This window comes from Phaenicophaeus curvirostris, chromosome 1 (genome assembly GCF_032191515.1).
Source record: "Phaenicophaeus curvirostris isolate KB17595 chromosome 1, BPBGC_Pcur_1.0, whole genome shotgun sequence".
In the NCBI taxonomy this organism is placed as follows: Eukaryota; Metazoa; Chordata; class Aves; order Cuculiformes; family Cuculidae; genus Phaenicophaeus; species Phaenicophaeus curvirostris.
In genome coordinates this window covers 204,765,095-204,790,117 of record NC_091392.1, presented here as the reverse complement: position 1 = coordinate 204,790,117, position 25,023 = coordinate 204,765,095, and the positions used below count along the sequence as shown (strand labels likewise).

Genomic DNA, 25,023 nt, shown 5'->3' with positions numbered 1-25,023 from the left:
AGTCCAGGAAGATACATCCACAGCCTTTCCCTCATCCAGTAGCTGAGTCACTTTGTCATAGAAGGCGATCAGGTTAGTCTGGCAAGACCTGCCTTTTGTGAACCCATGTTGACTGGGCCTGATCACCCGGTTCTCTTGCATGTGCTTCATGATAGCACTCAAGATCACCTGTTCCATGACTTTATGTATATTACTATACATCTTTTAAAGAAGAAATAAATGGATAAAACCAGACGTATCTTGACTATCAGAGTACTTGTAGGAACATACACTTTTGCATAAATACCAGGTATGCTGACAGCACTTAAGGCATCAAAGACTATTCTGATTTTCTAGGAAAACATATTTTAGTTGTACAAACAAATAGCACATGACTATAGCTGAATGGCACCAATTATGGAGTCTGCAGCTTTTGTGGTGGGGGAATGCGTGCTAGAAGCCTGGTAGAGCTGAGGCAAATAGACAGATTTATTTGAGATAAACGGTAACCCTGCTACAGAGAGAATAATACAAGTCCAAATACAGAAAGGCCAAAACCATGGGCTGAAAAAGCATCTTCTAATGTAGGCAATACTGTATGAGGTCTAATTAATGTGAAAATTAAACAGAAAAGTGTGTGTGTGTGCACACATTAAGAAAAGCATTAGATTGCTTGATCTTTTCTTTCCCAGTCCTGAGAAATAGTTTCATGCAACTAATTATTTGATATGAAAATATAGATGGTATGATGGCAGCATATTTTTCTCTTAAACACACAGATAAGGGTCTGTTAGGAAATGGGAAACGTAAGACTAGATCACAGGGCATAGCTGAAAAGTATCATTTGTTACTGGCAATAAACCTCACTATTTTTTATGAGCAATATAGTGTATCAAACTGCAGTTACATTCTATAAGTATGATTTTGTAGAAACAGCATTGAAGGTTTCCTGCTTATTATGCTTGAAAGATTTTTTATTAATTTTTTGCTTCACTCATGAGTTAAAAAGTCAGGGTGGAGGCTTCTTCTAAGCAATTAGACAAACCCCTTTTCCTTTCCTGCATCTGGAATTCAGACTTGTCCTATTTGCTCACTCAGCATCATCGGTACTGAGGCTTCTGCCGCTGGAACTGATGTGGTAGTTCTGTGATAAAGGTGTATAAGCCACAGAGAAACCAGCTCACCCTTCCACACAAGCGGAGGCCCTAGAAAGGTGAACAAGAGAAATGAGTTAAAAACCTGCGGCCTTCAAAGCAAGGTGAGCTTTAAGGGTTTTTTTACAGGAAACGACAATGAGGTCAATACGGCAAGTTGCTCTGGGTAGCGCACAGTTGCCATTCCTTATACTGTTCTGACATCTTTCTCCCTCTGCTGCTTAGATTATGTCACAGAGGTTATGGCAAAACATTTTAATGAGAACCAGTAAGAAAATGAAAAATACTTTTTATCAAGTGTTGGCAAAAAAAAGGGAAAGAAAAAGCTTTGGGGAATTTTTTCAAGGAAATAGTGTGACTTTTTTCTCTTTTTTTTTTCCCCTCAATACGACCCAAAGAAGCTGTCCTTTTCACTTAGGGAGAAATATTTTTTATTCGTAATAATTCACATTCCAAATATCAGTAATTATCTAAGTTGAGTTTCTGTCTCCTGATGATTTTCTTCTGGTTTCTTCTCATCTTATTCCACACTGGATTCAGTTTCACTGCAAAGTTTTCATCTGCAAGAGGGGATCTCTTGGTACCACAGCTATTGTGTGCTTAGATGATTTAGAATCAACATCCTACTCCCAATTAAAAAAGGCAATATTTAAATACAGCACAATTCAGAAGGGCCATACACTTGCCTCCAATGCATAGTAGAGGGACATATGCGTGAACAGCCTTTCTTAACCTGCACCTTCTCTTTCAGGGGATGACCTAGTGTGGGTGATTACGGGCCAGACACCTCAAATATAGCTGGGGAACCCCTTCATTCCTACTTTACAGAAGTACTCAAATGAGTAAGTAAAAAAAAAACCAAATTATACCTGTTTTAAACACTGTGCCACGTAAACTTTCTGACGTTTGGTCTAACTCATACAGTGCCTAGAAGACTAGCAATAACTCACTTCAAATTCATGAATTATTATAACTGATGGGCAAAAAACAGCATTAGCAAAAGTTGATCTTATTTTCACTGTATAAACCCGGCCAGATGGGCTCAGGTGGAATGCATTTAAGTTGGTGCATTTTCCCCACATGCACAACTCTAATTGATGAGGAAATCGCCCCATCCTTCAGAATTGCCTGGCATTTACTACTGCAATAAGCTGTACTTAGGAAAGAAACATTGCTTCAAACTTTCATACTTTCTCAAGTTCATCCCATGGTGCAGACCAGGTCATAAATCTGGACCAGAAGAAACCTATTACAGTATTAAAAATATAACGAAGACAAGAAGAAATTTAAAAGGCATAGCTTCCAGTTCTTCTCTTGTATCAAATTCTCAAGGACTTAAGCTGCCTGAGAAGTATTGCAGAAGAATTTCACAATACTAATTCATTGAGCAATAAAATGGCAGATGAAATTCCATATCAAAAAACGCAAAGCAGCGCACATGGGAAAAATAACCTTAACTATACATACAGAATGAATGGCTCTAAATTAGCTATTACCTCACAGGAAAGAGATTGTGAAGACTATGTGGATCGTTTCCTGAAAACATTGTCTGCATGTTCACAGGAAAAAGTCGTTTTAGGAATGATTCGGAAAGGAAATTAGTAAAAGAGAAACCTGTTTTACACCTGAAAGTATATGTCCTATTCTGCGTGCCCTATTTTTCAGAAAGCCATAAGAAGCAGCAGAGAGAATAGTGACAAGGAGGACTGATATATAGTATAAACTACAGGATTTAGGAGGACAGAATACATGGAGTAAGATTCTTCACATCCGACGAGGTGACTGAAGGGCAATATTAAAAGGTAAACAAAACAACGGATGATCCGACATGGTAGATGATTTTTACTATTTTTCTTAGAGAAATGCCAGGGAATGGTCAATATAAAATACAAGCTAAAACAAACTAGATAAACTACTTTCCTAGAATGGGATTGTAGAGCCCAATTGCACAAGATGGTGTGAAAGCTGGAAGCATATATATGGAAATAACAACGACAGTCAACTCTTCAACACAAGGATCTCTATGAAATCTTCAGTCAGAAACCTTAAAGCCCTGGCTGCCAGGAAACGAGAGCACTCAGCAAGGAAGAATGTCTCCAAAGTCCTTTCAAGTTTAAATGAAGGACTGCTCAGCTTCTCATACTCCTTCCTAATAAACCACTATCAGTTAATATTAGGCATAGAATATGTTCTAAATGGACACTAAGTCTAACTTAACATGGTAGTTCTTAATTGTATCAGTGTTACCACATTTTTCTGAAGCTGAACTAAGCCTCAAAACTGATATCAGCATGATTTAAAGTATAATTTTTTTTTGCTTTCTGTAGGACGACCACAATAACCTCTCCTTTCATGGTCAAGGTCTCTTACCATATCACTTTAATTTCTGAAGGTAAATAAGTTTGCAAAGTACGAAGTTAGCATAGAGGATGGTGGAAAGGAGTAGGACCAGTGGAGGCACTTATGCAAAACCAATTGCTTTGTATTACTCTTGCTTCAATATCAACACAACACTCTTAGTGTGAAATACTATTAAAAATAATAACCTGTTCTGTCTACTCTAGAATTTAGATGAATAAATACAAGTCAACAAAAATGAAAATGCAAGAAAACACTATAAAGACTTTTTCTGAAAATCAGTTCTGCCTGTGAAAGGAAATTGTATCTTATTCTAGTGTTTGGCTAATGTTTTCAGTACTGCTGGTATCACCTTAGGAGTTGATGTGACAGCATGCCAAAGGGTGGAGTGCAAAAAATTCTACATAGATGTTTTGCAATTTATTTACTTTTTATTGCCCAGAAGTGAAAATCACTTCACAAAAGACATAGCCTTATCCCAGAGTTTAGACTCCAATGGATCTATTCGACAGATATATGAGCTACAGCATTTCATAAGGCAAGAAAGGACTAAAAAAAGGACAGGGTGTTGATTCAGTTCTTTTCTCCATCATTCATTCATTGCTGAAGCATTTCCAATGACCACACAGTGAAAGATGCAGTGAGAACTGCATTTAAGTAAGACTAATCTAAATGGCTGTATCCAGTTTTGGGATGGAGCTCTGTGCTCAGATGCTTGTGTCATGGGGAGGCTTTGTGGCACAGACACTTGCCTACTATGAAGCATCCCATTTAGCAGCATGGGCACACAAGCCAGGGTAAGAATGTTGTCTGTTTTCATGCTGTCACTGCCTTCATGCACCTGGAACCTAGTGGGTGGCTGATCTTTAGTTACCCCTTCTCGGTCAAGTCTTCTCCCTCACAAAGTTACGTGTCTCCAGAAAGATTGTGTAGCTGGGATTTTCATTTTTGTTTCAAGAACATACAAATATGAATCAAAGCTGCTACTTCAGCATGTGGGTATTTACCAGTAAATAAGCATTACAAACTCAGTCCATACTGCAAAGTGCCTGTCTCCCTCATATCCAGCTTTTCCTCTGGGATTGCCATAAGGTGAATGCCTCTGCTGTCTTCTCTGCAGTTTCATTCCTCCTGGCTAACACAAAGCTTTCATTTCTTCTCTAGTACAGATCTTCTCATGTTATTCTGGTTCCTGCAGGCTCTTTTCATAAGCGTATTTAGTCTAAGCACAACACGATCTGATGAAGAAAACACCCAAAGCTTTCCCATCCTTGCCACAGGGGAGGAAAAAAAAAAAAAAAGCATGTATCATGTGTCTTCTGCATCAGGATTCATTAAGGTGCTACAGCAAACAGTCAGCCTCTCAACTGATGCTCTAAAGAATGAGTCTTCTCTAGCGGTGGCTTCCAGGTAAGTCCAACATGAGTTGTTAATGTGCCCTAAGGCAAACAAGCATTCACCACTGAGAACCAGCAGTCCCATTCTACACCCCTCGCCCCAGACTATTTCTCCATATCCTGTATACATTCAATAAAGCATGACTTTGGTGTAAAACTCAGAGATCTGGCCCTCTTTCCCTTAAGCATCTTCCACAACTGTCACAGTCTGTCTGAAGGGAACTATGGAGAGCCAGGCACCCCAGTTCAGTAGTGGTTTCATGCAGCATCTCTCCGTGAGCCACCAGGAAAGTATATAAACTGTCCTTTCTGATCTCCTCTTGCTTGGCTGTTAACACTTGTACTGGGCTTATGTGGCAAACTGGGGGAGGAAGGGACGGGTGCTGCAGGGCTGGCCTCTGTGAGAAGAAACCGGGAGCTGCCACATCAGACACAGCCATCATCATCCAGCTCCTGAATATCACAGAATCACAGAATCACAGAATAACCAGGTTGGAAGAGACCCAGCGGATCACCGAGTCCAACCGTTCCTATCAAACACTAAACCATAACCCTCAGCACCTCATCCACCCGTGCCTTAAACACCTCCAGGGAAGGTGACTCAACCACCTCCCTGGGCAGCCTCTGCCAGTGCCCAATGACCCTTTCTGTAAAGAATTTTTTCCTAACGTCTAGCCTAAACCTCCCCTGGCGGAGCTTGAGGCCATTCCCTCTTGTCCTGTCCCCTGTCACCTGGGAGAAGAGGCCAGCACCCTCCTCTCCACAACCTCCTTTCAGGTAGTTGTAGAGAGCAATGAGGTCTCCCCTCAGCCTCCTCTTCTCCAGGCTAAACAACCCCAGCTCTCTCAGCCGCTCCTCATAAGGCCTGTTCTCCAGCCCTTTCACCAGCTTTGTTGCTCTTCTCTGGACTCTCTCCAGAGCCTCAACATCCTTCTTGTGGTGAGGGGCCCAGAACTGAACACAGGATTCGAGGAGCGGTCTCACCAGTGCCGAGTACAGAGGGAGGATAACCTCCCTGGATCTGCTGGTCACGCCGTTTCTGATCCAAGCCAAGATGCCATTGGCCTTCTTGGCCACCTGGGCCACTGCTGGCTCATATTCAGTCGGTTGTCAACCAACACCCCCAGGTCCCTCTCCTCCAGGCAGCTTTCTAGACAGACTTCTCCTAGTCTGTAGCACTGCACAGGGTTGTTGTGCCCCAAGTCCAGGACCCGGCATTTGGCCTTGTTAAACCTCATGCCATTGGACTCTGCCCAGCGGTCCAGCCTGTTCAGATCCCTTTGCAGAGCCTCCCGACCCTCCAGCAGATCAACACTTCCACCCAGCTTAGTGTCGTCCGCAAACTTGCTAAGGGTGCACTCGATGCCTTCATCCAGATCATTGATGAAGACATTGAACAGGGCTGGACCCAGCACTGAGCCCTGGATAGACCCACTGCTGCCCAAGGCTGAGCCTGTCAGCGATGCTGGTCACACACCTGTGATAACATATTTAAGAAAGGGTAAAACAATGCTGCACAGCTGCTGCCTAAGAGAGGAGTGAGAAAAATGGGGAAGAAACAGCCCTGCAGACACCAAGGTCGGTGAAGATGGAGGAGACAGAGGCGCTCCAGGTACTGGGGTGGAGATTCCCCTGTAGCCCACGGAGAAGACCGTGGTGGAGTAGATATCACTGCAGCAGGAGGAGATGTTTGACGGAAGCAGCACGTCCATGGACAGCCCGTGCTGGAGCAGGCTCCTGGCAGCAGCTGTGGTCTGTGGAGAGGGGTCCATGCAGGAGCAGGTTTTCTGGCAGGAACTGTGGCCCACAGAGACCCAGAACTGGAGCAGTCTATTCCTGAAGAACCGTAGCCCATGGGAAGAACTCACACTGAAGCAGGGGAAAAGCATGAGGAGAAAGGAGCAGCAGAGACGAAGTGCTATAGTCCAACCAGAACCCCCACTACTCATCCACCTCCATTGCTCAGAGGAAGGAGGGACAAGTCATAAAAGAAGGGGTGAAGCTGAGCCTGGGAAGAGGAGTGTGTGAGGTGTTTTATAGTTTTGTCTTTGTTTCTCACCATCCTACTCTATTCTTAATTGGCAATAACTTAAATGAATTTCCCCCAAGTTGAGTCTGTTTTGCCTGTGATAGCAATTGGTGAGTGATCTCTCTGTCTTTATCACACTGAATGAGCTTCTTCATCTTATTTTCTCCCTCTGTCTCGTTGGCAGTAAGAGAGCAGCTTGATGGGCACTCAGCAGTCACCCAAAGTTAACCCATCAGAGCAGCAGTGAGTTTAAAAACTTAGTTCCAGCCTTAATCTTAATTACATGCTCATCACCTTTCTTGTTCCAGTTTTTATGTAAAATAAACATAAAATAAACTTCACCCTCTGTCATTCACTTCTCAAAACTTATGGAAATGAGATTCCCCTTGTGCTCTACACTACAACTTTCTTCTTTCTCCCCTTGTATCTTTTAAAAAAAAAAAAATTGCTATGGTGGTCACTTCTTTCTTTCCTCTGCTTTCCATAGGTGCAAAAATTATCCTGAGCTGTCTGAGCAGGCGAGTGTCAAGTAGAGGATGGGATTATTTTTAGGAATAGTACTGACTGATACTGTTACAGAAGTACTGGGTTCATCTCTGACAGTCAACATTAGAAACCAAAGCTAGACAAATGCAGGTTTTAACAACAGAGAGGAGGTAACAACTGGAACAACTTACCCAGATAAGTGATGGATTTCCTGTCTCTTGGAGTCTTTAAATCGAGATTGGATGTTTCACTAAAATATATGTTCCAACTCCAACAGAAATTACAGGATGGAGGAACTGCCGGGTAATACTCTTGGTCAGATCGGATGAGACCATTGTATGAAACAGTTCCGTGTGAACTCTTAAATTTAAGTTAACATGCTACTATTAAATTTGAAAAAGAACAAAGCACATTCCTTAGCTTAGCTGGTAGGCAGTAACTTGCTGTGGCACTACAATGGACATAGGTCTAAAATCCTAATCTCTTATACATATTTGGCATGAAACCACATGAGTATGTGTAACAAAATTAACTTAATGTTTCACCTGTTTCCAAGTTCACTTGCTCCTAGTGGTGAAGAACCATCCAGACATTAAAAAATGCAAATATTATTCCACTTTCATTACCTCTTACGTGGATTTACAAAGTCAAAAAGTTAAATACTAGAAGATGGAAGAAGGAGGAACTAAATTTTTGAGAGAATTTGGAGAAACAAAGGAGGCAAGGCAAAGAAGAAGAAAAGAAAGACAACAGCAAAGGCAGAGGTCACAAAAAGCCATGGGTAAATAATGTGAAGCACAAGCCTATAGATTCAGGGGAAGGATGGGTATACGTGAAGGGAAAGTAAAGGCAAGTAGAAGACTTTCTGAAAAATAAAGGAATGACTACTCTGAAACTCAGGTGAAGCCTGTTTGCCATTGATCTGCATAGAAATCTCTCAAAGAATAATTTATTTACAGAACTCCACACTCTCCCAAACACACACACACACACGCACAGACACAGTCACTCACACAGCGGCACGTGTCCACGCAGGTAGTTTATCTACATGTCGGTTCTCGATGCTCTCTGCTTGCTGTTTGGGGTGCGTGGTTGACGTTAAAGCATCATCCTTCAGAAATCACTGTCACCCTCTGCAACAATTAAAGGAAGTATCTTCAACCTCAAAACAGGAGAGCTTGAGGACACCGGCTATAGTAATAAACGAAGAAAGCTGGCAAAGCTCTGGTCTTGGAGCAAACGTGTGCATTTGTACACAGAGCCACAGAGTTCACCTTAAAAATCAATATTCTTTCATATTACCATTTAACATTTTAAAATTAATGTATTGGAGCTCCAATCATTCCCTGTGAGTGACAGAAATCTCTCTGCACAGGCACACATAAAGCTAGAAGCTCCCTTCTCTGACACGCAGCTATTGTTGGATGATTTCATTACCTATCATTTATTATACATATCTTTTAATTATTAACCGCAATATCCTCAGACCTCTGGCAGCCACTCTGGGGAACTTCCAAGGCTCGGAAAGAAAAATTCAAAGGTATCAAAAAGAGGAGTCTAGACACAAAAAAAAAAAAAAAAAAAACCTCAATTTTTTCCCATTAAAAAAAAAAAAGGAAAATTAGAAAATTAGAAAATAGCGAAGTTTTCCTTTAATTTGCTTTCTCTCCTTTTGGCATGAGCACCCAGGAACGCTGAGCGCTCCCCTGCTCTGGCCCCTCGGCTCCATCCTCTGCCGCAAACCCCGGGGTCCCGCAGGGTGCGGAGCCCCCGCGCAGCCCCTGGGTCTGGGGGAGGATGTAAAGAGGGGGGCAAATCCTGCCTAGCCCCCGTACCCCAGCTCCGCAGCTGCTCAGCACACGCGGCTACGCCCCGCCGCCGCCTTCATTAACGCTAATTGTCACTTAATAAGGCGAAGGATGGGGCTGCGCAAAGCCCAGGGCAGTCACCTTGCGCATCCCTCTCCCTTTACGCGCTCGCGGATGCTCTAGAGGCTGGAAACAGCGCGGGGAGAACACACAGAGCGCCACATAAACCCCTCAACCCCGTCGATGAAGCCGCGAGCATCTCCGCGGGGCGGCGCGGAGCGCAACGCGGTGATGCGGGAGGGGATGAAGGGGAGGGGGGGTGCGCATAGAGCGCATGTCTGCGCCGCCAGGAGACGTTTCCCCCCCCACCCCACCCCCCCTCCCTCTCCTCCTTTTCCAGCCGCCGCCGCCAAACTCACCACCATCTTCTGCATGTGCAACATTTGCAGCCGGACACAAACCGCTCCCCAGCGATGGAGACTGCGGGAAAAATCCGGTGCGGCGAGCTGGTTTGCTGAAAAGGCGAGCGGCGGAGAGGCAGAGCGAGAGGAGCAGAGAATAGCGAAAAAAGACTAATACAAACCAAAAAAAAAAAAAAAAGAAAAAGAAAAAAAGAAAAAAAAGAGAAAAAAAAAAGAAAGAAAAAGGAGGACACCTCTCTTTTTCTCTCTCTCCCCCTTCCTTTTTTTTTTTTTTTAATTTTTTTTTTTTTTTTAAATTCTTGGTTTTGGTTGTAGCCACCTCAATGCCTCTCTGAGCAGCGTCTAGCGAGCGAGCGCGGGGAGAAGGCGAGACGAGAGAGGCAAAAGAGAAGATGAGGATAATTTGCAGACAGCTTGTCTTGTTGTTTTCTGGCTTTTGGGGACTAGCAATGGGAGCTTTTCCTAGCAGCGTGCAAATAGGTAAGCGCTGCATTGGGCTGCGTGCGTGTGTCCAGGGCTTCAATCCTTTGCAAAGTGAGTTGGAGACGAGGCTCTGAAGGCACTTGGCATCTTTTTCCTCCACCACTCATCCCGTTTCCCTGCCTTCAGGATAAAAAAATCGGCGTGTGTTTGTGCGTGTGATGCCTGAGCGTGTGTCTACACGTATCGGTGTGTGTCTGTGTTCGCCTGCGGTACTGAGGATGCTTGTCTTTTGGCTAAACTCGCTCCAGCTCCGGGGTGTGTGGGGTCGGTGCGGGAGAAAGGGGCTCTGGACTGATGCCCCTGGGCTTCTCCAGCCCCCTCTGGCTCTCCCCGCTTTCTCCTGGCTCCCGGAGGGACGATGAGTTAAGGTGCGCTGGAGGTTGCGGTAGCCGGTAGGGTTGGGGGATAAAAGGCAGCGCTGCCTTTCTTTCCGTTCTTCTAGTCGGAAAGTTTAGGATTTTGTAGGTCTCTCCTGTGCCTCTTTCTCACCCCTTTCCCATTGCCTCCCTCTTTTCGGATGGGACGCAGCTATCTGAATTCTTTCCAGCTCAGCTCCATCACTGCATCATTTCTCATGGACTTGTAAAGATGCTGCTAGTAAGGCTAAGCTGCTCCCTGCTTGCACATGGCTGCAGAGGAGCAAAGTTCATTATATTCCTGTTCAGTGCAGATTATCCTTCACTGAGTTGGTATTTCCTTTTTTTTTTTTTTAATCCAGAAGACATGTTCCCGTTAATCAGCCCGCCACTTAATGTAAGAGGCTGTTGAGTAGCTGATTTACCAGTGTGTTCAGTATCAGGGAGATGGAGGCTAAACACTTTCAAAGGTCACTGTAATCATGACAAATCTGGGTATTTATGTATGAAAGGATGGAAATTGAGAAGTCGGGAAAGAAGCATGAATGCATCAGAGAGGTTAAAATCGATTGAGGACAGTGATTTAAAGGCAGAGGTTGTGATTACGAATATGATTAGTTCCTTATCCATTAAAGTCTTGCCTCACTGTGCAGCTTTGGGAGAGACAGTTGCTTGCTGTTAAAAGATAGTAAGTAGCTTGCAAATAATTCACCCTGCCTCCTTTGCTTTTTGCTTTTTTTTCTTTTTCTGTTTTTGTTTGTAGGTGGTCTCTTCATCAGGAACACAGATCAGGAATATACTGCTTTTCGATTAGCAATTTTTCTTCATAACACCAGCCCCAACGCATCCGAAGCACCTTTTAATTTGGTTCCTCATGTAGACAACATTGAAACAGCTAACAGCTTCGCTGTAACAAATGCCTGTAAGTAAACATGCCATTGATGTGACCACCTCACGGGTAGATTGCAGTGGAAATAACAGGAAACCACATCATTATCGTGCATCAGTAAGTCTGTCTTCAGTATAGATGCTATTTGCAGAAGAGCAAAAGGGGCAGCAATTCTTGTTAGTTTCTAACTGGAGCAAAATCCCCTCTCCTGCCTTCTGCTGACTAACCTGATGTGACATTTACTTTAGTGTTATTACTGTAGTTTCTTGCTTCCTGGTTTCTATGGAGATGAATTTTGTTGTTGTAAAGAAAATATTATGAATGTCTTGATGATTCCATAAACCCCACAGTTACTCTTGTTCGCTTCTGGGTATGGTGTGCCTTGTGTGTATTTGAAAATATATGGTAATATTTCTGCTCACAAATGCTTTTCTAATGGCTGGAAAGCAGACAAGGAAGCAGTGGTGTGCAGGATAATATATCTGAGTTGGTTGACGCTGCAGTTGATCTGGTGATGTCACTTGAGGCAGCCCTGCTCTTATATTCTAGGTTGTAAATGTCTCTTATCATCTCGTAATGCATACATCCTGTGGATATGTCTCTATGCATCCATACATTGGTGCCAAATCAAGTTAGTATCTGATCTACTTGATTTCACAGACCACCTCAACTGGAACAAATATTCTCTTCCTACTATATATTTTATATACACACACACCTGCGCGCACACACACACACAGAGATACACCATGAGAGGAAAACAGGAAAAGAAATGTCCTTACCAAATGAGGTAAGACTTAGTAATTTTTTTTTTTTTTTTAAAAAGGCAAAGTGTAATTACCTGAACTTCCTACATTTAAATCATGTCAGGATTGTTAGCATTGGTTAAAACATGTGCTGGATATTGCTTAAGCTCTGAGAGTGGCAAAGCATTATTTCTATTTATCTTTGTGTATGTCTGGCTCATAAAAAGGAATTTGTGTTATTATGTAAGAGAGTGAGATATAGTGTGGCAAAACTGAAGACTGTAGCAGCTTTACTATTTTGGTGTTCGTATTTCAGGGCTCTATAGGTTTTCCTCTGTGGCTTTTAAGTTTTTAAATCCCTCCTCTTCGTTCAGCAGTGAATTGCCTCTGGAAGTAGATGCCCTAAGCAACATTGCTGAGCGCGTTTTAAATAGAAACTGACTGGAGAAGGTCTTAGTGTTCACCATGCCTCTAAAATACATACTGTGTTTCTCTTAACTTTCTCCCAGCCGTCTCTGTGGCATTTTATAATATGTAAACGTGCAATGTACTGCGCAGCTCTCACTGATTGACTGATTGCTAAATTAGTTTATACGAGCCTTTGGTACTCCAAGTTTCAGACGACCTTGCCACCTTACTTAACTGGAAAAGCTTCTGAGCTGCCAAAATGGCTCCATTCATTTTATGCAGGAAAGACTGATGTCCCATTAAGCGTGAATTCTACATTAAGCAATGTATTAGTTGTGTTTAGCGTGAAAATCAATATCAAATTCCATAAAGAGGAAACATTTGAAGAGGTGCTTTGAAACTGGAAGGAATCGGCTCTATGCAGGTGTAGTTCTTTGAGAAAATATTACAATGCATGTCAACTTTTGCAGGCACTGATTATATATTCTATGAAGATAAATGACACAGTAGCTTTTTTAAACTTTCATTTTTAGTGAAGGAGGAGGGGACAAAAATTTTTGTATATTGAAATCAGTAATTTTAGGTGAAGTCAGTTATTTTAGATCCTGCCTACGCAACTGGTTCTACCAAATAATTTCCAAGGCTTTTGTCACTTGTTGGCTTAAGGGTGTTGTACAGTATTTCTGTTTGAATGTTAGCGAGTTAATTCTGGTTTGCATTGTCTAAAAATCGTCTGAAATGGAACACTTCTCTAAAACTAACACTGTAGATTCCAAGAGGGTTTGCCCAAAACTTTCCTCATTGAGAGTATTCGCAGTAGATTCTTCTGTGTGATTCCAGCCACCTTAGGTTATGTTCACCTTGCGTTGTTTTAACTGAAGAAAACCTGTCCCTTTATATTTGCTGTCATTTATAGAAATAGATTTATAACCTGATCCTTTTTTTTTTTTTCTTTTAATTTAACTGAACCCACTTTCAGTTTCAAAGAGTTTAGTGACTCCGAGACGATGAATCTTTACAGTATGGGGGGAGGCAGGGAAAGAAAGGGAAAGTAAATGTGTATATTTGTGTGTATGTATGTTCATGTGGTCTGCACGACTGTATTAAATAGGTGCAATCCTACAGGCCTTATTTGTTCAGGTCTGTCCTTCCCACTTAAACTAACATGTATTTTTGCATTAGTCCAAGTTTGTATTCCTTTCACATTTTGCAGTCCTGTGCCAATAATCCAACTTCTTTTTGAAAACATTTTAATAATGAAGAAAACATTTTAATAATGAAGAAAACATTTTAATAATGAAGAAAACATTTTAAGCAACAAATCTCCTAATGAAAACAGGCAAACTGACTGACAACTGAATGAACGTATTGCATGTCCCTTAAGCTAAATATGAGCAGAATCCTGCAAAAATCAATTGTCTGATAGCTGGAGGACACGGGCTTCCATGTGATTGAATTTGCTGGCTTGACAGAGGCTTCTGAAGCACAGATGTGTTAGATTTTCTAACCTAATTAAAGAACCCCCACCATCAGCTCTAAATTAAGTGATTTCATGGCAATATGAAATTATACCTCTTTGCTGAACCGCTGTGAAACAGCAGCTTTAGATCTTGCTGTTTGTGTAGAAATTACTCAGCGCTCACGTCCTCAAATATAGAGTACAAAAGCCTTAGAGCTGCTGGACTGAAATGAATATTCATGTGAGTTCAAGCGTAGAGCTCCGAGACATGACCAGTTACCTCTATTTCTGTTTCCATTTACTGTGGAGGATACTTGGGAAGATTCAGGGCCTGGCCCCTTGCATATCTTAGGGACAGTAAACAGACTATTTCAAAGGTTTATGGATGGCATATTATTAGGCAACTGCCTGTAACATTGGAAAAACTTGAACATTTTTTTCTCTTTACTAGATAAAAACATATACGCAAGTGTTCACCCAAGAGTATGTTTAGAACTGGAATAATTTTGTATTTCCAGTTTAATATCTGTCTTCTAATGTTCATCTTACACGTTTTTTTTTTTTATTTAAAGAGGCCCAGAAGGTTAGTATTTTGTTTAGCATTGTGAATGCATACGAAACAAGTTGCTTAAGAAGATAGATCCTGTTGTAAGTTTACAAAACTGGTCTGACCTACATCTGTTTGGAGATAGTCCTCTTTCTTTCCTCTTCGTATTTGCCTATTTTATTTAAACTCTGATCATTTCTTTTGCACTACATACATTATTCAGAGAATCTCTCTTACTGACAGAGAGAGATGAAATTATTGCAAAACATGAATAGTACAAGATTCTTACTCATCAGAACACAATACACCAGAGCTGAAACATTTGACTATTGGCATACATTGGTTTTGCACATTCTAAGCAGGAAGTTTTGCTTGTCATTGGAAATCCACCTTCGGCTTGATTTCAGATATTGGAGCAGCACATTGATTTTTGGAGAGGACTGTATATATTTATTCTTTAACTGAATGCAAAATTATTTTCTCCACTCCATGCACATTCTTTTAATAGATTACATTCAAATAACTCAGCAATGCAGTCAATGTTAAACCTGCTTGCATACTTTTGAGAGGTAGCTCTACAGTTTTACGAAGAACTATTTGCCTTCCAGCTCTTGTCTGGTGGTTGGGAATTTTTCTGTTGAAGTTTCAAAAATCCTTAATGTCTTAAGTCAAGTACAGTATTAGGCAGAATGGGGAAGAAGGGAGATCGATTCATTTCTTTCATCAGTGTTTTCTATTGAAAGTCAAGCTTTTCATTTTGAGTCTGTTTGACTTCATGTGTATTCTGAGATTAATATATTCCTAATAAGCGTAATTTGGGTAAATGGGACACTCCTTGTTTCATCTTGTGCACAATTCAGTTTTTACCAGATTTCAGTCCCAGTAGATACAACCCTTCCCTCCCCAAAATATGACTTTGTTTTTTATACGCCACGTGGACCAGAAGAAGAAAAGCCCACTGGAAATTAAAATTTTGTATTTTGGAGGAACTATCCTGTTTTTCCAAGAGTTAGTTAGTCTCTTTGACTTTTATGCCCTCTAGACTCATCCAGGCTTGATGATGTGAAGTCAGAGGGCCCAATTCTGCCTCACCAGCATGAATGTGGTTTCTCAGTGAGATCGGCATCTAACCTTGAGGACAGACAGGAACCTCCCTTGACACCCTGCCCTCTCTGTGGGACTGTTTCTGAGCTTGTGCTGCTAGAGAGCAGAGATGCAGCATCCTCTGCCCAGGGAGGTGGTTGAGTCACCTTCCCTGGAGGTGTTGAAGGCACAGGTGGACAAGGTGCTAAGCAGCATGGTTTAGTGTTTGATAGGAATGGTTGGACTCGATCCAGTGGGTCTCTTCCAACCTGGTTATTCTATGATTCTATGATCATTTGAAGAGTTAACTTTTCTGCTGAGACATCCTGAAAGCTGAGGAGATAGACTCAAATGTTGTATTGCCTTTATATTGTGCCTATGTGTCATTTTACTTACAGCAGTTTCAGGTTTGATTTGTTAAGCTGCATCGTAATGGGATTTTCATTAAATTTGGTTATTAATTCTTCTTTATAATTAAAACTCAATTTAGCAATAGGAGTGTAACCTTAGTTTAATAATCAGTGTCATTTAAAACCATAGTTCTTTATTTAGAAAGTGAAGTTTCATGCAGTTGAATGGTATTTTGCTATCAAGAGCAGTACAGTATTCCCAAGGATGCAATTTGGAGTATATTGAGAGTTACTGTAAAGGCTTACCATACGGTCAGGTTTGAACTGCAAAAGCAAATAGTGTGCCAGTTGGCTAGAAAAATGGAGCTGGTTTAAATTGTACCCTTCTAAAACAGGATCGATTACAAAAACCCATTTGAAATGAGTATTTTGCTTTAATACATGGAGTTTATCTCCAGCTAGGCTACAATTATTGAAAACAATTTCTCATAAAATTCCTATTATTAGCACTTGCTGATGGAGTCAAAGAATATATGTGTACTTGGCTGTCATTTATTGCGAGAAAGATTTTGTATCTTTTTAAGATATGAGAAGATCCATACTGAAAGTATTTCATAGCTCTAAATGTGATCTTTGTAAAATAGCTGTTCAGCAGTGAGAAAATCAATCGATCCATCAGAGTTTGGATTTAATTTTCAAGGTTATTGTTGGGAGAATAAATGATGGGCCTTTGCTGAAATACAGTCAGATCTCTTCAGTGGAGATTCAGAACATGCATTTCCATGGCATGAAATAAGACTTTTGTCCTGACATGTTACTGGACTGGCTAAAACTGTAAACTCAAAAGCTTTATTGGAGGCTACAAAAATAATTTAATCTTCATTTCAGAGGATTAATTACAAAGATTAAGTTCCTTCTTTCCCACTGCAGAAGCTAACACAATGCAGTATTCCTTGTGTAGGACAAAGCACTTTAACAAGTAAATTAAATTGATTAACTTCAGCTTTATCATTGTAATCTAAGTTTATATGCTAGTCAAAATAGCTCATGCATTTCATTTTCAGGTCTTGATTGTTTTGAGATTTGCTTCTTCGTGAGAGAGGAAGCCTTCTGCTTTGATTTCTGAACCATTTTAGATCCTGCTATGCATTGTGCAAGTTCACATTGTGAGCAGGTAAAGTTCTTTGGATTTAAACATATTAAAACAAAGGATCTTTTCTCACAGGTCTTAATAGATGACTAATTTAAAGAAGATTAAATTTGTGCTAATGCAGAAGTGAAGAATGGTGTATGACTGCACTAGTGTAATTAAAAGGAGAGATTGACCTTCTCTCTGGGTGTCCATTTCCTCTGGGTAGTCGGCTTGAGGCAAAGATTTTGTGTCAGTTCAGCAGAAAGGCCGCTCCTGTAATTTAGATACCTATACCTAAGTTATATGCTGGGACATAAACTCAATCAAAACAATTTATTCCTGTGAAGATCAAGAATTGCTCCTCTGAATTTGTGAAAATAAATTTACTCAAGAGTTCCTGATCACAGCATCTTGTTTGGGCATTTGATGTTGCTTTACTTTTAACTATTTTCTCATAAGTTTGATTTTCTTCCGTCTAGTTTGGGTTCTTAGATAACTTCCCTAAAAATTATTGTTTCTTAAATATCTTACTGGCTTTTAGCATCACTGGTATGGATTAAATCGTTTGTCAGTGCAACTATGGGTTGAGTACTCTTAAAAATTCTGTATCAGCAATGTCTCTTTTCAGGCACCCAAGTTCAAATACAGAGGGTATCTTAACATTTTGACACTCAGAGATATTCTAGTGTTTTCCAGAGTCCTCAGAAGCTCCTGTCTTCCCAATGGGAACTGCTTACTGCTGAACACTTTGGAAAATGTGTCCTTATCTTTGTGGTGACACATGATTCAGCTGCCTTGTCTCAACACTGTTGCTTCCTTCTGAGGACTCAGTTTCTTTCTCCCATAGTCCTGATGAAGCATCTACCTGGCATGGTGCAATAATTGCAGCTGTTTGTTGGGTTTCTAATTCCTTATGGTAAGAAGATGGAACCAGAATGCTGCATACCCAGCACTTTTGTCTTTGCACTGCAGTGTAAAGACCCAGCTCATCCTTACTTTTCATCAAGTTCCTCAGAAGCCAATTATAGATGAGCTTTGTGTTAAATTCAAGAGGAAATAGCTGGATACTTGTTAACAAGCTACTGTTCTTGCTAGGTTTTGGCCAACTATGCTTATATTAACAAATTCCAGTGCAAACATTGACCCTTGCCCTGCAGTTCTTTCCTCAAGCAGAGCTGTCTGTGATTTGCAAGCAACCTTCCAATACCTGAAGGGGGGCTGCAAGAAAGCTGGGGAGGGACTGTTTACAAAGGCTTGTAGTTGATAGGACTAGGGGCAACGCGTATGAACTGGAGAGGGGCAGATTTAGACTAGAAATAAGGAAGAATTTCTTCACTAGGAAGGTGGAGAGGCCCTGGCACAGGTTGCCCAGGGAAGCTGTGGCTGCCCCATCCCTGGAGGTGTTGAAGGGCCAGGTTGGATGGGGCCTTGGGCAGCCTGGTCTAGTGGGAGGTGTCCTTGTCCATGGCAGGGGAGTTGGAACTGGATCATCCTTAAGGTCTCTTCCGAGCCAAACTATTCTGTGATTCTGTGATTCTATGATTTATGTATGGGCTCTACCTGACCAGGGGTTGCAGTCCATTATAATAAAGAAATAGTAGGAATCAGCTTTTTTGCAAGGTGAACAGGTTCTCATTCTTTCCTCTCATAGCTTGATTTTTCAAAAGTACTAAATCACTTAACTCCTGTTATTTTTTCTTAAAAAATATTTTTATAAATTGGACCCCCAGTACATAATTGCTGTTTTTAAAAGAATGTCATTTGAGGTACTGTTTTCTTGTATTCTACAGGCTATTTTGGTGTTGTATTTATATGTGACCATTGCTCCCAGAAAATGCAGTTTAGTGCAGTACTTTGGCATATTCTAAAGTCATGGAGAACATGAGTGTGACTGCAGGTTGTTTTTTTTTTCTGCAAATACAAATAGAGCACAACAGAGAAAAAAACCACACTTTTCACCAACTTATTTATTAGATTCAGTGCAGGCAACTGCTTTAAACACATTTTGAAGTCTGGTATTAAAATATATCAGCTGTTAACTATTCCTCCCAGTTCCTCTGTTTCTCACTTGCAGACCCACTGTGGAGTAGATTCTGTACCATTTTTGCATGCATGCTCTTCCAGTTACCTTATGGTGTATTTGCATAGAGCTCCCTTAAAGCCATAAAATTTGAACTTCGTTTTTATTGGCACATCGTCTTTTGATACAGTTCAGGTATGCCCAAAGAATATCTATCAAATAGGTGTTCTAGGAAAGTTCACAGGTAGTGAGAATGAATTCCTGAGAAGAACTGAGACTTTTATGATTTGTTTGCCTCGATTTTCAAATCCGTTTCTAAATAGATATAGAATTTACATTTTCACATTGTGGTGCAAAAAGCATTATGTATGTATGTTATTATACAACATAAGGAATTCTTGTACAAAATATTCTGGTTTGGTTAATTTCTTTCGCAATTGTACGTCATGCTTCACTTTCTTTTGTTGAAGATTTCACTGATTTCATATGACTTTTTTTTTTTTCTATGTCAGCATCAGGTCTGTTTACTCTATGGGTATAACGATTTGTGTAATACTTATTCAAGGTAGAGGTAGGGGAAAGAGAAGAAATTCTTGTAGGGTAAAGGAGTGCAAAATGTAGCAGTTTGTTTGTCTGAAAAGGCTTCCTGTTTACATTCCCAATGTAAAGTAGCACTACTAGTTAATGGGAGATATGGGTTTGGATGATACTATGCTCAGTTCTGGAAACTATTATTGAGCATAAGTGAAAAACACCTTATCAAGCACAGATACATTCATGTAAAACTCAGGAGGAAAAAAGCTATAATATTAACAGAAAAAAAGGCAGCACATGCATATCAGTACTCTTGGTCCTTTATCACCTCACTTAAGCTGATGGGGTGAGAGTTTACCATCATTCAGTCTCAATGGAGTTGTGTAGGACTTTGTATTAGAGGTTTCCTCCAGGCTTTCTGTGTGGGTCTGTTCTGCAAAGGCTTGCTAATAAAGGTCTCCAGGCTTGGTCATTTCCATCCATTTAAACTGTGCAGAGAGTTTAAGATGAGACTTTGCAAAAACACTGTTCCTGTGAGGTTAATTTCCTTTGAAAATCAGTATTCACATGCTTTTAACCAACTCAGGAGTTTTCCTCACTTCTACTGCAAGCAGAAAGCAATAGCCGCCTAAGAAGCTGAATCTTGAGGCTGTTTGCACACCCTTTTAACACTGTCTCTGTGCCCAGCTGTTTGTGTGGCCTCCAGTTGAGAGCTGGTCAGGTGTTTTTTTTTTTCTTTCTCAGGTATTTTTTTTTTTTAATCAGTATCCTTGTTCAGTACTTCTCTTGGCTGGTAAAAGCAACAGGGTAATACTTTAAATAAATGATACATTATTATGTAGATAAGAATTGGATTTGCTGTCTGGAGGCACAAGCAAATGTCCAAGGAAAGGAGCATAAGAGGACATCAGTTTAGTGGGAGGACACACATCTGCATCTGTTGCAAGGTTAGATATCCCCCATGAAAGTGTGTGGCTGGCAGGTCAGGAGTTGTGCCATATGGAAGTGATCCAAGTTACAAGTCCTTACAAATGATGCAGAAAAGATGCGAGAGCAGTCTGGGGGGATGAAATGTTTTCTGATGGCTATGAGCATCAGTGCTTCAAAGAAGAAAAAGTAAAGGTCACCAAAATAAATGGGAGAGTGGATAGCATGAAATAGTGTTCGCAGATTATTGGTTTAAGGCTAGATGGGACCATTTTAATCACCCAGTCTGACCAATCAGATGCTGGTCAGCAAGCCTCACTTAATTTCTTTATCCGACCTGTAATTAATTTCTGGTTGGATACCCACCTTTTCCACATAAATCCAGTGTAAAATTAAAGACTGAAAGAATCATATATAAATTGTCATGTCATCAACACTTCATTTGGACTTATCACCCACTATCTTTACCTGTGCTGAATGTGAGATTTATACAGAATAGGCAAGCAGAAAAAAAAATGCCTACTGGGTTGTTAATTTAGAGAGATACCATAATTAGCATGATTTGCATCCAGACACCACAGTTGCGCAGCTCCCAGAGCCCTGTGAGGTTTATTCTGGCTGGTTGGTACTGTGCTTTGCCTGTGTAAAGGGCCAGCGTGGGACACCCTCAGTAGCACAGCAAGACATGTAAGGACTTAGTAGGGTCTTTTTCAAGTTCTCTTGAAAAATGCTTCCAGTGGACACAAAGAGTGAGGGTTTTCTTCTCTCCCAACAGAAAAAAAATCTAACCCTGCAGCAGGGAGCATGGCTTGAAGCAATCGTAATGTAAGCTTGGTAAATATCTTCAAAGACCATTAAGTGTGTTTTTGCTAACAAATGTACACTAATCCCTGTTATTTGTATTCACAGGTTTGTCTACCTACAAATACAACTTAATGGTCACATATGTTACACATCTTTCATTTTCTGTGAGCCACAGAGGATGTGAATCTATTACTGCTTTCACCTGAAGGGTTTGGGCTGTTAGCTTAAGATACCAAGAGTTATGAATTTAGCTTTGGAAGTCCCTAGTTTCATCTGCTTTGTGTGTCAGAGGAGATGGCAGCCTAAACACAAACATGATGATGAATGAGATTTAATGCACAGAGATATTTGCAGAAAGCAAAAGCCTGAATAAAGGAATACAAGAAGTGCTCCCATAGCGGTCTTTGATGATCTGCTGTGCTATTCTGAATAGCAAAACTAGATGGAAAGAGACAAAAAAGGATAAACTTTTATTTCCTTATACTGTAAGTCATTAAAGCTGAAAGAAATGCTAAAATGAGACCTCAGCAATAATTATGGTACACTAATAGCTGTATTTGCAATGTCCTGTTTACTACCACTCCATCTGTTAAATGGTTTACTTAAATGATTTATTATGCAGTTATTATTAAAAGCAGCTAGAAAACGACAAGGCTTTTTTTTAGATAACTAACTCAGAAAATGCACAGGCACAGTTCATGCAAATGCGTGTGTGCAGCGTATAATTGCTGAGGTTTGGCCAGGTGTCATGTGCAGTGATTTGGAGCCCTAGCAGGAGATGGGTCTGTCCCACTTCTTCAAGGACCTTTGCAGGCACAGAAGCTACAGGTTGCCTGGAGTAAGGAGTTGAACAAGATTGAGACCTTGTGCCTGAAGCTTCTGTTTGCCTTGTGTTCCCTCAGTTGAGTGGGAGAAGGGGTTCAAGATACAGGTGGAGCCATACATTTATGAAACTGCATTATTCAACACTGAGGAAGGTTTCTGAGAGCAGAGGAAGGACTAACATGCAGCACTGCTCACTGCATGGGGAATTCTCTGCTTCTGAAGGCAGAGCAGGAAGGTGTGGCCAGTGCTTGTGAATTAAGGATTATAACTGGTGTGAACTGAAGGGACTTTGAAAAGCTTTAAGGTGGACATGTGGCTTTGCTAAGCTGAAAACTTAGTATGGTGAGGGACGTTAACAGCTAGTTCACCTTTCCAGTGGAGAACAGGAAGAGTTAATACATGTGGAAGAGCATAAGACTAAAAAATGTTCTTCAAAGAGACAAAGGGGGATATTGCTTCTCTTCCATCAGCCGTCTTCCTCTCCCTCCTTGCTTTCTACATGCTCCAGCTCTTCATGACAAAATGGGAACAGTCTGGAAGAAGGATTACCAGTGGAAGCAGTGGACGTGGTGCTACGCTGGAGGCAGCATCCAGCATCCTAGGATCCGAGTCACCCATCTCCTTCTTGCCCCACACCTAAGGACAGGCTCCTGTGGCTCCTGGGTTTGACATGTGACAGGGGACAGGACAAGAAGGAATGGCCTCAAGCTCCACCAGGGGAGGTTTAGGCTGGACATTAGGAAAAAATTCTTCACAGAAAGGGTCATTGGGCACTGGCAGAGGCTGCCCAGGGAGGTGGTTGAGTCACCTTCCCTGGAGGTGTTTAAGGCATGGGTGGACGAGGTGCTAAGGGGCATGGTTTAGTGTTTGATAGGGATGGTTGGACTCGATGATCCGGTGGGTCTCTTCCAACCTGGTGATTCTATGATTCTATGTGGTGTTAGCTCCTGTAACATATTGATTACAAATTGCCATCAGCTTAACAACGGTGGGGAAAAGGAAGGGAAGGGACAGAGCATAAAACATTTGTTTCTCGATTATGAACAGGAAAGAAATTACATACTCAATCTCAGAAAAACTGAATCTGTTTCCATCTTTGTCTCACTCCCTCCAGCCTGCCTTTGACTCCATCACGGTCAATACTTTAATATTTTAAGGGAGTGAATGGAGGGGAGGACGTGGTGGTGGTGTACCACAGAAGACAGTTTATACAGATGAATTGGATTGCTTTCCTTCCTTCTATGGGTCTCTGACAGATGTTGAAGGACTCCCTGTATTTTTATTTCCCGATGAAAGCCCCAGAAAGCCCACCATTCTTTCAGTTACTGTTTATGATGGGAATCTTTTGCACTTCAGTACAGCTGGCAGGCACCAGAGCTTCACACCTTAATCACATTTTCTTTGTCAGCCTTTCACATAGTCTGCTAAATGGGAGACTAGCAGAAAAACCTATGAGCAATTACAGTAATAGGATAATAATAATTATTGCAGTTCCTTGCACTTATACAGTGTCTGTGAGATTAAAATGAGATCCACAATAATGTTACCCCTTTGAAAAGGTGTGGATATCCCTACCAGTGGCATCACCTTGAGAAAGTGCTCTCGATGGCCTCATCTTCTTGCTCCCTTATCTTTGTTATGGTCAAGCATGGCTGTTCTGCCACCTTCCTATTCATGTCTGGGAGCAACTGACTGCACAAATAAAGCCATGAAAGAGAATGTAAATGAGGGGAATCAGCAGCATGAAGAAGTTGGGTTTTTTTTCCCCTCTGTATGTCTATAAAAGACAGGAGTACATTAAATGGTGAAATCTCTCCAGTTCAGAGGGAGCATGCTTATATGAGGCGTTTTCCTTTCTTGACTGCACACCGTGTAAATCACAGGAGCATTAGCGAGTTAAATATCTGCAACCAAAAATGTAACACGCAGGTGGCTGTACCTTTAAACCTGTTGGTTTGTTAAGATGTGCTTTAAGATAATGAGCTACCTTCCCACCTCATCCTGTCTGTGAAAATATTGTCAGCAAACTGTTGGACTGTTGGTACAGTAAATAAGCAGTTTCTATGTACTGAAATAAAATCCTTCGGGGCCTTTGCCTGGCCCCCAAAAAGTGCTCTACACTTAATTAAAATTATGAAGTTCAACATCAATCTTTCAAAAGGTTGTACCTATTGTTAGTCTTGAGATAAGTTCCTTACGGATATGCATGACCATAATAAGTTGGTGCCATAGACTTTTTACCAAGACAAAAATAGTGAAGTGATTTATATTCTAGATATTTTTTTCTTTTTGTGGTGCAGCCTGTAACTTTCCCTGTTAAGAATACAGAACAACTCCAGCTTTTTGTGTGAGCCTCCCCCTTTTTCTCACCTCTCTCAGTAGGTCCAAACAGAGATGGAAGCATCCAAAATCTGTCAGAAGACAGGAACACAGCAGACTATCTCTCTGCATCTGTTGCACGGGTGACTGAAAAAGCTGTGTTTGTCACCTCAGTTAATGTGTCTACCTGATGCTTGACTTCAAGAGAGGAAATCATAGCTCAGACTTAATAAAATCCAGGATGTGCCACAATTTGGGACAACCAGTAGTAACCCATAGTAGACCTCCATGGAGGGCAGCCTGGATGTGGCCATTCCTAGTACTGCCCTGGGTGGAATATCAGCCATTCCTCATTGTACAAGAAGACAGTCATCAGAGGTTATACTGTAATATTTCTTACTCTCTTCTGTGATCATCTCGACTGAATCAAAGATGTTTTGGTCCCTCGTATCTGTTTGGATATAATCCCTTGGAAGCTGTAACATCTGGAACTGGCCCCAAAGGTTTG

General features: G+C 41.2%; 1 protein-coding gene across 9 annotated transcripts in view; it reads left to right on the top strand.

Annotated features, from left to right (window-relative positions):
• Positions 1-9,899: 9,899 nt before the first annotated feature.
• Positions 9,900-25,023, top strand: part of GRIA4 (glutamate ionotropic receptor AMPA type subunit 4) — a 239,829-nt gene continuing 224,705 nt past the window's right edge. For 4 of the 9 annotated variants that reach the window (XM_069883480.1, XM_069883479.1, XM_069883481.1 and 1 more), the window contains exons 1-2: positions 9,900-10,113; positions 11,236-11,394. In XM_069883480.1, the coding sequence (XP_069739581.1) occupies positions 10,026-10,113; positions 11,236-11,394 (247 nt within the window). In that variant the 5' untranslated portion in view covers positions 9,900-10,025. The remainder of the gene's footprint in view (positions 10,114-11,235; positions 11,395-25,023) is intronic. The other 5 variants (XR_011339722.1, XM_069883475.1, XM_069883476.1 and 2 more) reach the window with 2 other exon arrangements.